A 12,888-nucleotide genomic window follows, 5' to 3' on the forward strand; every position below is an offset into this window, starting at 1 on the left:
CTTTTACAAGCCTTTTGATTGACAGCTGTAGTCTCTTTCAAAGGAGGGCTTGCTTTGATTTTTTTATAGCAGTTCACGGATCATTAACTCTCAAGTCTCTTTTGAGTAAAATAAAAAGCAAATTACTGCGGATACTGGACAATCTGAGCCGGTCTGACAGCATCTGTGGAGAGGGAAGGGAGCTAACGTTTCGAGTCTGCTTTTCCTTTAGGTTTATGATCAAGAGAGCCCAAGGGAGAAATCGTTTTGGCATCAAGAACTTTAAGAAGCGATGGTTCCGCCTCACCAACCACGAGTTCACCTACCACAAGCACAAAGGTGACCTGCCGCATGATGTTCCTCAGCAGGCTACTGACCTGCGAGGACCACACACTGTCAGCAATGTTCCACTTGCTCTGTTCCCCCTCCTGACTGTGTGTTCCTCCCAGTTGGATGTTGATCTCCCACACTGAGGGCCTTCCCCTTTTATTAATCAAACAAACACTTTCTTTAGTTATATTGTTGGTCATCTAGACAACCACTCTCCCTTCACCTGCAAACTGCTAATTTCACGTTGGTTGGAATCTTGGCCTTCCTACCGAACAATGGAATTCACCGCTGGAGATTATCTGGCATGGTGCCCCTCCCCCAACCTGCTGACTTCATTGCCACCCCTCAGGCACCTCTGCCGCTGCCATCGTTTGCCATACTCTTCTATAAGACCATAAGATGTAGGAGCAGAAGTGGGCCACTTGGCCCATTGAGTCTGCTTTGCTATACCTTGAGAACGTGACTGATAATCCTCAACTCCACTTTCCCACCATATCACCATAACCCATGATTCCCTCACTGATTACAAATCTGTATCTCAGCCATGAACATACTTTTAAAAAAAAATTTAGAGTACCCAGTTCATTTTTTCCAATTAAGGGGCAATTTAGCGTGGCCAATCCACCTACCCTGCACAATCTTTGGGTTGTGGGGGTGAAGCCCACGCAGACACGGGGAGAATGTGCAAACTCCACACAGACAGTGACCCAGAGCCGGGATCGAACCTGGGACCTCGACGCCGTGAGACAGCAGTGCTAACCACTGCGTCTCCATGCTGCCGCCTTGAACATGCTTAATGACCCAGTCTCCACAGCACTCTGCGGTAAAGAATTCCACAGATTCACCTCCCTCTAAGAGACTAAATGCCTCCTCATCTCTGTCTTTAATGGGTGGCCCTTTACCCAGATTCTACCCTCAGGTCCTAGACTCTCCCACAAGGGGCAACAACCACTCAGCATCTCCCCTGTCAAACCCCCCCCTCAGAATCTTGTATGTCTCAATAAGGTCGCCTCTAAACTCTGAGCACAGGCCCAATCTACTCAACCTCTCCTCATAAGAAAATCCCTCCATACCCAGGGTCAACCTAGTGAACCTCCTCTGGACTGCCTCCAACGCCGGTATATCTTTATGGACCATAACTGTTCACAGTATTCCAGCTGAGGTCTAACTAGTATAATTTTAGCAGGACTTCCCTATTTTTAGACTCTATTCCCTTGGAGATGTGGGCCATCATTCCTTTTGCCTTCGCAATTACCTGCTGAACGCGCGTGCCACCTTTTTGTGATTTATGCACGACGACCCCTAAATGCCTCGCTTACTGACAGCCAGAGTGTTTAGCGTTAGGAGGGGGTTCAATAGGGCCGACAGAGAGAAGATGTTTCCACTTGTGGCGCAGAGAAAAAATAGAGGCCCTCAATCTAAGAAAATCATTAATAAATCCAAAGGGGAATTCAGGAGAAACCTCATTACCCAGGGAGTGGGGAGAATGTGGGACTCGCCCCCACAGGGAGTGGGGAGAATGGGGGACTCGCTCCCACAGGGAGTGGGGAGAATGGGGGACTCGCTCCCACAGGGAGTGGGGAGAATGTGGGACTCGCTCCCACAGGGAGTGGGGAGAATGGGGGACTCGCCCCCACAGGGAGTGGGGAGAATGTGGGTCTCACTCCCACAGGGAGTGGAGAGAATGGGGGATTCGCCCCCACAGGGAGCGGGGAGAATGTGGGACTCGCTACCCCAGGGAGTGGGGAGAATGTGGGACTCGCTCCCCCAGGGAGTGGGGAGAATGTGGGACCCGCCCCCACAGGGAGTAGGGAGAATGTGGGACTCGCTCCCACAGGGAGTAGGGAGAATGGGGGACTCGCTCCCACAGCGAGTGGGGAGAATGTGGGACTCGCTCCCACAGGGAGTAGGGAGAATGTGGGACTCGCTCCCACAGGGAGTGGGGAGAATGTGGGACTCGCTCCCACAGGGAGTAGGGAGAATGTGGGACTCACTCCCACAGGGAGTGGGGAGAATGTGGAACTCGCTCCCATAGAGAGTGGGGAGAATGTGGGACTTGCTCCCACAGGGAGTGGGGAGAATGTGGAACTCGCTCCCACAGGGAGTGGGGAGAATGTGGGACTCGCTCCCACAGGGAATGGGGAGAATGTGGGACTCACTCCCACGGGGAGCAGGGAGAATGTGGGACTCGCTCCCACGGGGAGTGGGGAGAATGTGGGACTCACTCCCACAGGGAGTGGGGAGAATGTGGAACTCGCTCCCACAGGGAGTGGGGAGAATGTGGAACTCACTCCCACAGGGAGGGGTTCAGGTGAAGAGTAAGAGGAATCTAGATAAACACAGGAGGGAGAAAGGAATGGGAGGATATGGTGATAGGGTGAGATGGATAGGGGTAAGAGGAGGCATGAATGGCCTATTTCTATGCTGGACATTCTGTGTGATTCTCTGTAAGTTTGTTCCATTAGATTGTGATTTACTGAATGGACTTAACCAGAAGGTTTTGCCGGTGAATGAGCTGCTCTAAGTTAGGTTTTGTTTTCAGTTGCTAAGGACCTGAGTTAATAAATCTTTTCCTTTTCAGGTGACCAATCATTGTATAATATTCCTATTGAAAATATCCTTGCAGTTGAGAAACTGGAGGAAGAATCTTTCAAAATGAAAAATGTGAGTGGAATATAATGTAATAATAATAATCTTTATTAGTGTCACAAGTAGGCTGACATTAACACTGCAGTGAAGTTACTGTGAAAAGCCCCTAGTCGCCACATCCCGGCGCCTGTTCGGGTACACAGAGGGAAAATTCAGAATGTCCAATTCACCTAACAGCACGTCTTTCGGGGCTTGTGGGAGGAAACCGGAGCACCCGGAGGGAACCCACGCAGACACGGGGAGGACATGCAGACTCCGCATAGACAGTGACCCAGCCGGGCAATCGAACCTGGCACCCTGGCGCTGTGAAGCAACAGTGCTAACCAATCTGTTGCCCAAAATTGGAGATTACGGACAATAGGATAGAAGTGGTTAAAACAATGAAAGGTTGGGATTGGATGGTTAGAAACAGATTGTGTGCAGTCTGCACATTCTCCCCATCTCTGCTTGGGTCTCACCCCACAAACCCAAAGATGTACGGTGTAGTTGGATCGGCCACGCTAAATTGCCTCTTAATTGGAAAAAAAATGAATTGGATGCTCTAAAGTTAAATAAAAATAGAAGCAGATTGTTAATTGAGCAGTCAGGAACAAGACGCCAGATATACAGCCACAATAACTTGCATTTAAATAGCACCTTTGACATAGGATCCCATGCTAGGATGTTTCAGAGGACTGTAAATCAGACAATAATCATCACTGGACCAAAGAGGGAGATATTGGGATGGGAGACAGAGAGCTTGATCAAAGAAGCAGGTTTTAAGGAGCGTCTTAGTGAGACATAGGGAGACAGAGTGACAGAGAGGTGGAGAGGTTTAGGGGGAGCTAATTCCAGAAATTGGAACCTGGGCAGTTGAAGTCATGGCCACCAGTGGCGGAAGGAAGAACATTGGAGCTGCTGAAGATAATTGGAGGAAGGCGGAGCCCGTGTAGAGTTACGGGGTTGGGGGAGGGCGGCAAAAAGGCCAAAGAGGTATTTGAAAGCGAGGGTGAAAATATTGATATTTAGGCAAGTTTCGAGCAATGTAGGTCAGAAAGTAGAGGTCACGGGAGAATAGGACCTTTGAGGTGTTGGAAGAGCAGGAGATTAATGCATGAGACAATGTTTTAGTGGAGTGTGGAAGATGGTATAATATCCCGCATGGGACCCACGGGTGGGAATGTTTATCTTCCCCTTACTCCTTGCAGAGTAAGGGCTCCGCCACTAGGGGCAGGATTTCTCAGTTACCCCAGTGTATATAAGGTCGGCCAGTAAGACACTGAGGCACTGACTAGATAGGAACGCGGTAGGGATTTACTGGGAAGTGAACATATTGTTTGTGTAAATAAAACTTTGCTTCTTATTTTACTCGGTGCGGAGTCCCCGTGTCCTTATTAAAAATGGCCATAGTCAAATGGGGCAGCAGGGTAGCATGGTGGTTAGCATAAATGCTTCACAGCTCCAGGGTCCCAGGTTCGGTTCCCGGCTGGGTCACTGTCTGTGCGGAGTCTGCACGTCCTCCCCGTGTGTGCGTGGGTTTCCTCCGGGTGCTCCGGTTTCCTCCCACAGTCCAAAGATGTGCGGGTTAGGTGGATTGGCCATGCTAAATTGCCCGTAGTGTCCTAAAAAGTAAGGTTGGGGGGGGGGGATTGCTCGGCACAACATCGAGGGCCGAAGGGCCTGTTCTGTGCTGTACTGTTCTATGTTCTATGTTCTAAATCCAGAGGTGACCAAGGCAGGGATGTGGGTTTCAAACCAGACGAGGTGAGACAAGGTAGACCTGGGGGAGATCATGAAAGTGGAGGTAGGGGTCATGGGGATGGATTGGATATGGGATCAGAAATTGAGCTCAGGATTTAGTAGGACACCAAGGTTGCAAAGAGTCTGGTTCATCCCAAGGCAGTGCCCAGGCACCAGCGGCAAATAACCCAGAGTCTGAAATTGGGGGAATTGTAGCTGATCACTGATTGGTGTTCTGCCTTCACTGTAGAATCGGGCTCCAAAACAATCAACCAGTGAAGGTTTCAGAAAATCAAGAAACGCGATTTCTGCCCACAGTTGTCGGATTCTCATCCAAACCAGAGGTTTAACCATTATTTCCTGCTGTTTAATTTAGATGTTTCAAGTTATTCAGCCAGAAAGAGCCCTGTACATACAGGCCAACAACTGTGTGGAGGCGAAAGACTGGATTGACATCCTGACTAAAGTTAGCCAGTGTAACAAAAAGCGACTGACAAAGTACCACCCCTCAGCCTACCTCAACGGGCACTGGCTATGCTGCAAGACCGGTACAGACTCGGCACCGGGCTGTACTCCATGCACAGGGTAAGAGCGGGTACACTTTGCACTTGTGTTAAATGGATTATAATGAAGAGTTTGTTAAAATGCAGGAGTGTCAGTTGAAGAGTGGTCCCGGGGTAAATGGTGAGGTGGATTCCAGCATTCCCGTCTTTCTATTGGCAAAGAATCAGAGAATCCTGCAGCACAGACGAAGGCCATTCAGCCCATCATTTCAGTGCTGGCTGTTTGAAAGAGCTCTCTGTGAGTCTGCTTTCGCTGTCTCAGTAATGCCTTTGAAGGATTTTCTGAATGGTGTACACAGGGAGTCCTGAATTCCAGATCCTGTTTCCCTTTATGTTTCTAATGTTCCACACCACCCTTGCCAAGAAAAATACATTTTCTTAACTTCTTACTTAGCACTCTAATCTATATCCCTCTATATACCAACTATTTACTGACTCCCTAACCAGTGTAACTAGTTTTCCCCAGTTTATTAAAATTTCTCTATCAGACATCTTCTAAACCTCTCTGTGCTTCAATAAAAATCACTCTGGGGTCATCGTCTCAGAGTTGCACAGGATCATTCGGACCCTCGATCCTGTTCTGCCATTCAACACAATCATGGTGACCTTATAATTCAACACCACCTTCCCGCCCTATCCCCATATTGCTCCGGCTTCCTCCCACAGTCCAAGGTTGTGCAGGTTAGGTAACTTGGCCACACTAAATTGCCCCTTAGTATCCAAAAGACTCCGTGGGGTGCCGGGGATAGGGGGGGGGGGGGGGGGGGGGGGGGGTTGCGAGAGAGAGTTGGTGCAGGCTTGATGGGTCAGATGGCCTCTTTCTGCGCTGTAGGGATTCTATAGCTCCTCAGCTGCCCAAAGGTCTACCAGGCTTTGTCTTGACTCTATAATGCGGCTGTCCACAGCTCTCTGGGGTAGGCAACCCTCTGAGTGAAGAAACCTCTCCTCATCCCAGTCCTAAAATGGCCGACCCTTTATCTTAAGACTGTGACCTCTGGTTCTACACACTCCAGCCAGAGGAATATCAACCCTGCTGAGTCTTTGTTCACAGCTGTAGCTGCCCGTCACTGTTATCACCTCAATGATTCTCTGGTGCATTGTGTCCAATACCCTGACCGTGGAATCAGTGCTCCAGCTCAATAGGGCAATGATTTTTAGAAGTTTAGCTTCTTGCTCCCAAAATGAATCTTCATTAACTAAAAAGAAGAACATTTGATGTGGTGTAACTGGTGTTTCTGGTTCTGTGCAGCGGTTTGCCAGCTAACATCCAGCTCGATGTGGACGGTGACAGGGAAACTGAGCATATTTACTCACTCTACAACAACTACAGGACCAAGTTGGAGAAGATGCAAGGTGAAGTATATAAAGACTCTTAAAGTTATGTTATTACACTAATGCAAGAGATGGAGGAGAATGATCAGCCGAGGCTGGTGGGTTGGAACATTAGGACTGGAGGAGCATCCTCCTCCTCATCCAGCTACCAATCCCGAAGAGGGCTTTGGTCAACATGGACGTCCATTGGATTGCTCCATGATTATGCTTGGAGTAGTATGGCTGTGGTTAGCCATTGCCTTCTGCATTTATCTAGGCCAGCATTTATTGCCCATCCCTAGTTGCCCTTCAGAAGGTGGTGGTGAGCTGCCTTCTCGAACCGCTGCAGCCTCTGAGGTGTAGATACAAGACTGACCAAGGTTTTACTCATTTGTCTCAATATCTCCTTGTCTGGGCTCAGTGACAATTTGATAATGCCCGAGGATATTAACACTGTGTTAATGGTGCCATAGTTAACGATGGAGCTAATGGTGCAAATTGTTGTTATTGTTCCATTTCTCAATGTAACCACCCTCTATTTCACATGTTCTCAGAGGCGTGTGGTAGCAGGTCGGTGTATGACGGCCCAGAGCAGGATGAATATTCATCGTTCATTATCGATGACCCTCAGGAGACGTATAAAGTGTCAAAACAGATTCTAGCTGCAGTCCACACCCTGGAGTCAGAACATGCTCAATATACGAAGAATAAATCTCAGAGGACCAAGTATGGCAGCCAGTAAGTGTTACGTTTTACTCAAATTATTCCTTCCTCCAATAACCTTTAAAATGTCTTAAAATAGATAGTGTGGGAGGAGGTTAGTGTGCAGTTTAAACACCAGCATGGGTAATTTGGGCTGAATGGCCTGCTTCTGTGCTGTCAATACTTTGGCCGTGATTTTCTGATTACACAGTGGCACTAATCATTGCGGGCCGACAGAAGGAGAGAGAAACCACTCCCCAAATGTCCCCATCCTGCCCAGGACAATGTGACCACTCCCCGTGCAGCCCAGGACAAGGTGACCACTCCCCAAATGTCCCCATCCTGCCCAGGGCAATGTGACCACTCCCCGTGCAGCCCAGGACAATGTGACCACTCCCCGTGCAGCCCAGGACAAGGTGGTCACTCCCCAAATGTCCCCGTGCAGCCCAGGGAAATGTGGCCACTCCCCAAATGTCCCCATCCTGCCCAGGACAATGTGACCACTCCCCAAATGTCCCCGTCCTGCCCAGGGCAATGTGACCACTCCCCAAATGTCCCCGTCCTGCCCAGGGCAATGTGACCACTCCCCGTGCAGCCCAGGACAAGGTGGTCACTCCCCAAATGTCCCCATCCTGCCCAGGACAATGTGACCACTCCCCACATGTCCCCATCCTGCCCAGGGCAATGTGACCACTCCCCGTGCAGCCCAGGACAATGTTACCACTCCCCACATGTCCCCGTGCCGCCCAGGGCAATGTGGCCACTCCCCGTGCCGCCCAGGGCAATGTGGCCACTCCCCACATGTCCCCATCCTGCCCAGGACAATGTGACCACTCCCCAAATGTCCCCGTGCAGCCCAGGATGATACTGTCACTCTCCGTGCAGCCCAGGATGATACTGTCACTCTCCATATATTGTGTACTGCCCGTGACCAGGTGGACCACTGGCAAGACGGGAAAATCCTGCTGATTGTCATCAAAGAATGGATAGAATCAGAGAATGATATAGCACAGGAGGCCATTCAGCCCATCGTATTTGTGCCATCCAATTTGTTCCACTCTCTTACTCTTTGTCCACAGACCCGCCCTTGTTTTTCCTTTTCAAGTCTTTACCGGATTCCCTTTTGAAAGGGATTAATAATAATTAAATTATTATTGAATCTGCTTCCACCGGCCTTTCAGACAGCGCCTTCCCGATCACAGCTTACTGCGCAATAAACAAAGGTTTCCTGATTTTGCCTCCAATTTCTTTGGAGATCACTTTCAATCTGCATGACTGTGGTTACCTACCCTCCTGTCGGTGGAACCAGTTTCTCCTTATTTGCTCCATCAAAGCCGCTCCTGATTTTGATTACCTCTGTTGAATCTCCTCTTCACCGTCTCTGCTCTAAAGAGAAACAGTCCCGGCTTCTCCAATCGCTCCACATTAACTGAAGACCCTTATTCCTGGTACTTTTCTGGTAAACCTCCAGCCCACCCTCTCGGAGGCCTTGACATCCTCCCCAAAGTGTGGTGCCCCCAAATGGACACAATACCACGTCTGAGTGTGTGTCTCCTAATATATTGTATTATTATTATTATAAACATTGAGCATCATTTTCCTGTTTTGTACTCAGTCCTCCTATTTACAAACCCCATACGCTATCTTAACCATCTTAACCATCTTAACTATCTTAACCATCTTATCCACTTGCCCGAACATCTACAAAGCTTTCTGAAAACACCCCCATTATTTCATGTATGTAACAAACTGTACTTCAAAGGTAATTTATTTGTGCATTTTATTTGTTTTTAGGGAGCACCCAATTGGTGATAAATCTTTTCAGTGTTACGTAACTCAAAGCTCGGGATCTTCAACCAATTCAGTGTGAGCAGCAGCCTTCAGACAGACCTGGAAATGCCAAGAGTATTACTTTATCCCTGAAAATCCTGGATATTCGGTGCCCACAGACTGAAAACACACACAAAAAATCCTATGGCCTGTACAAATTTGGAGCAATCAGCTTACACACTTTCCTCGTGATTTTAACTATGTTTTCACAAACCGTTACATTGTGCACTTTTTGTCATCGGACGATGACGCATGACTTGCCATTTGCCTTTGAGGCAATTATTTTTTAACTGCTTTGGGGAAGTGATCAGTTCAATGATCATTGAAAGTGAACCAATCTGCAAAGCAACTCCAGTGTCTGAGAATTCTGCATCCGAGACCTGCTGAGTATTGAAGTAACAGAATCTCAAGCTGCAAAACGGACAAGGGTAAAACTCTGGGAATGACATTGGACGAAGCCCGGGACCGAGTGCAAGGTTTTAATTCCTGATCTGTGCCCCATCCAAGGAGGGGAGATTGCGCCTGTGCCTCAGTAAAGCCTTGTGAATTTACCCTTTGGACACATCGACGTCTGTTTGTGTTCTCACCCCAGACTCCACTGAAAGGCATCCATTACACAACAGACCAGCCGTACCCCCAAATGGCTCCTCTTCCCTTTCAGGGTGAGGATTCTAGGGGGAGGGGGAGGCTAGCATCGTCGCTGTGTCCAGCCCACACAGCTCACAGGCACTGTCCTCTTCTGTAGTTGGTGCCAGTCATTCCAGTGCCCTTGGGCAGGCTCCTGGGTGTGAGTGCCAGCCATTCCAGTGCCCTTGGGCAGGCTCCTGGGTGTGAGTGCCAGTCATTCCAGTGCCCTTGGGCAGGCTCCTGGGTGTGAGTGCCAGTCATTCCAGTGCCCTTGGGCAGGCTCCTGGGTGTGAGTGCCAGTCATTCCAATGCCCTTGGGCAGGCTCCTGGGTGTGAGTATGTGAGGGCTTCGCGTCCTGATGCATGTTGCCCCATCAGCTGTTAATCTGTGTCACTGCAGCTGGGAAAAGCCTCTTCTGTGCCATTTCCTGTCGTATGGTGTGTGCAGCTTGAGAATCCACTCATTTAATGGATTGGAATGCCGTACCGTCAGTGTGCACAGGAGTGGACTGCCTGGACATCAACCTGGCACAGGACAATGACTGAAGCAGCCTGTGTAATCTCACATTGGTGTATCCAGTATCAGGGATACAAAACATGGTTCATACAGGGTGAGGGGCATTACTAATGACAGATATAGAGTCTGGAGCCCCGGAATCCTGCTGTGGAATATTTACTGACCCATGCCTCCTGCTTCAATTTTAACAGAAAGTAGGACTTTAATCTTCATTTGCATTCGCACATTTTTATCTAAAGGGACGAAAATACAACCACAATTATAGGTAATAGAATTGCTGAGACGCTGCGAGAAGTTGTCCGTTAGTATGTATCTGTTTTTAAGAGAAGTACTCTCCCAGTAGAATTGGTTTATCATGTCTTAGAGAAATGTTGAATAAATTGTATCGTAATCGGAATCCTGAACACTGAAACGGAAAACGGTTTAATTCCATGGAGAGTGTCCATTAGACCTGCCAGCCGAACAGTTTCTCCTCCAATGCTTGTAACTTAACCCTTTACTAATCGGACACCTTGCATTTTTAACTGCCAAAATAAAGTCACAAGTTTTTAAACAGCTGTCTGTTCATGTTTTTGACAAGACTGGGTGAAATGTTCTCGAGGGTTGAGGGGGGGTAAGTGGGATTGTAAATAGGGAAGTGTAAGAACGAGGACAAGTCAGAGAGTGAATTCTGTACTACCCAGGCCGGGAAATTAACTTGGGTGAGAATTCACCATAAAACAGTTCCAAATATCTTAGCCCCTTTCCCCAGACTCTTCAAGTGAGCTTGACATTGTACAACTACAATTGGTAATTAAAAACAAAACAATTTATCTAGTGCCTTCCAGGACATCCCATAGTGCCTTACAGTCTGTGAAGTGCCCTGGAAGTGTAGTCACTGTTGCAATCTGAGAGCAAACTCGTGCACAGCAAGATCCCACACACAGCAATGAGATAAATGACCAGATAATGTTTTTATACTGTTGGTTGCGGGATAACTATTATTCAGAACATTGGACCTGCTCTTCTTCAAAGTAGGAATATCTGACCTTTCTACATCCTCCGAACGCCTCATCCAAAAAAATGGTAACTCAATCAGAGTGGCAATTCGTCACCACCCACCGCACCCCCTCAGCGGCAACTCCGTCACCACCCACTGCACCCCCTCAGCGAGAACTCGGTCACCACCCACCGCACCCCCTCAGCGAGAACTCGGTCACCACCCACCGCACCCCCTCAGCGGCAACTCGTCACCACCCACTGCACCCCCTCAGCGGCAACTCCGTCACCCCCACTGCACCCCCTCAGCGGCAACTCCGTCACCCCCACTGCACCCCCTCAGCGAGAACTCGGTCACCACCCACCGCACCCCCTCAGCGAGAACTCGGTCACCACCCACCGCACCCCCTCAGCAGCAACTCCGTCACCCCCACCGCACCCCCTCAGCGGCAACTCGTCACCACCCACCGCACCCCCTCAGCAGCAACTCCGTCACCCCCACCGCACCCCCTCAGCGAGAACTCGGTCACCACCCACCGCACCCCCTCAGCGGCAACTCCGTCACCACCCACTGCACCCCCTCAGTGGCAACTCCGTCACCACCCACTGCACCCCCTCAGCGGCAACTCCATCACCACCACCGCACCCCCTCAGCGCCCACCGCACCCCCTCAGCGAGAACTCCGTCACCCCCACCGCACCCCCTCAGCGGCAACTCCGTCACCACCCACCGCACCCCCTCAGCGGCAACTCCGTCACCCCCACCGCACCCCCTCAGCGGCAACTCCGTCACCGCCCACCGCACCCCCTCAGCAGCAACTCCATCACCCCCACCGCACCCCCTCAGCGGCAACTCCGTCACCACCCACCGCACCCCCTCAACGGCAACTCCGTCACCCCCACCGCACCCCCTCACCACCCACCGCACCCCCTCAGCGGCAACTCCGTCACCACCCACCGCACCCCCTCAGCAGCAACTCCATCACCACCCACCGCACCCCCTCAGCGGCAACTCCATCACCACCCACCGCACCCCCTCAGCGGCAACTCCGTCACCACCCACTGCACCCCCTCAGCGGCAACTCCATCACCCCCACCGCACCCCCTCAGCGGTAACTCCATCACCCCCTCACCACCCACCGCACCCCCTCAGCGGCAACTCCGTCACCGCCCACCGCACCCCCTCAGCGGCAACTCCGTCACCCCCACCGCACCCCCTCAGCGGCAACTCCGTCACCACCCCGCACCCCTCCCACCCACCGCACCCCCTCAGCGGCAACTCCGTCACCGCCCACCGCACCCCCTCAGCGGCAACTCCGTCACCCCCACCGCACCCCCTTAGCGGCAACTCCGTCACCACCCACCGCACCCCCTCACCACCCACCGCACCCCCTCAGCGGCAACTCCGTCACCACCCACCGCACCCCCTCAGCGGCAACTCCGTCACCGCCCACCGCACCCCCTCAGCGGCAACTCCGTCACCCCCACCGCACCCACTCAGCGGCAACTCCGTCACCACCCACCGCACCCCCTCAGCGAGAACTCGGTCACCACCCACCGCACCCCCTCAGCGGCAACTCCCTCACCGCCCACCGCACCCCCTCAGCGAGAACTCCGTCACCCCCACCGCACCCCCTCAGCGGCAACTCCGTCACCACCCACCGCACTCCCTCAGCGGCAACTC

At 51.1% G+C, this 12,888-nt stretch overlaps 1 protein-coding gene across 1 annotated transcript in view; it reads left to right on the forward strand.

Moving 5' to 3' along the window:
• LOC119977422 (ras GTPase-activating protein 3-like) overlaps positions 1-10,782 on the forward strand; it is a 38,513-nt gene extending 27,731 nt beyond the window's left edge. Inside the window, exons 8-13 of the mRNA XM_038818306.1 lie at positions 212-318; positions 2,891-2,973; positions 5,054-5,262; positions 6,490-6,593; positions 7,106-7,289; positions 9,048-10,782. Of these exons, the coding sequence (XP_038674234.1) occupies positions 212-318; positions 2,891-2,973; positions 5,054-5,262; positions 6,490-6,593; positions 7,106-7,289; positions 9,048-9,123 (763 nt within the window). The 3' untranslated portion in view covers positions 9,124-10,782. The remainder of the gene's footprint in view (positions 1-211; positions 319-2,890; positions 2,974-5,053; positions 5,263-6,489; positions 6,594-7,105; positions 7,290-9,047) is intronic.
• Positions 10,783-12,888: the final 2,106 nt, after the last annotated feature.

The sequence above is a fragment of the Scyliorhinus canicula genome, chromosome 14 (genome assembly GCF_902713615.1).
Source record: "Scyliorhinus canicula chromosome 14, sScyCan1.1, whole genome shotgun sequence".
NCBI lineage: Eukaryota > Metazoa > Chordata > Chondrichthyes > Carcharhiniformes > Scyliorhinidae > Scyliorhinus > Scyliorhinus canicula.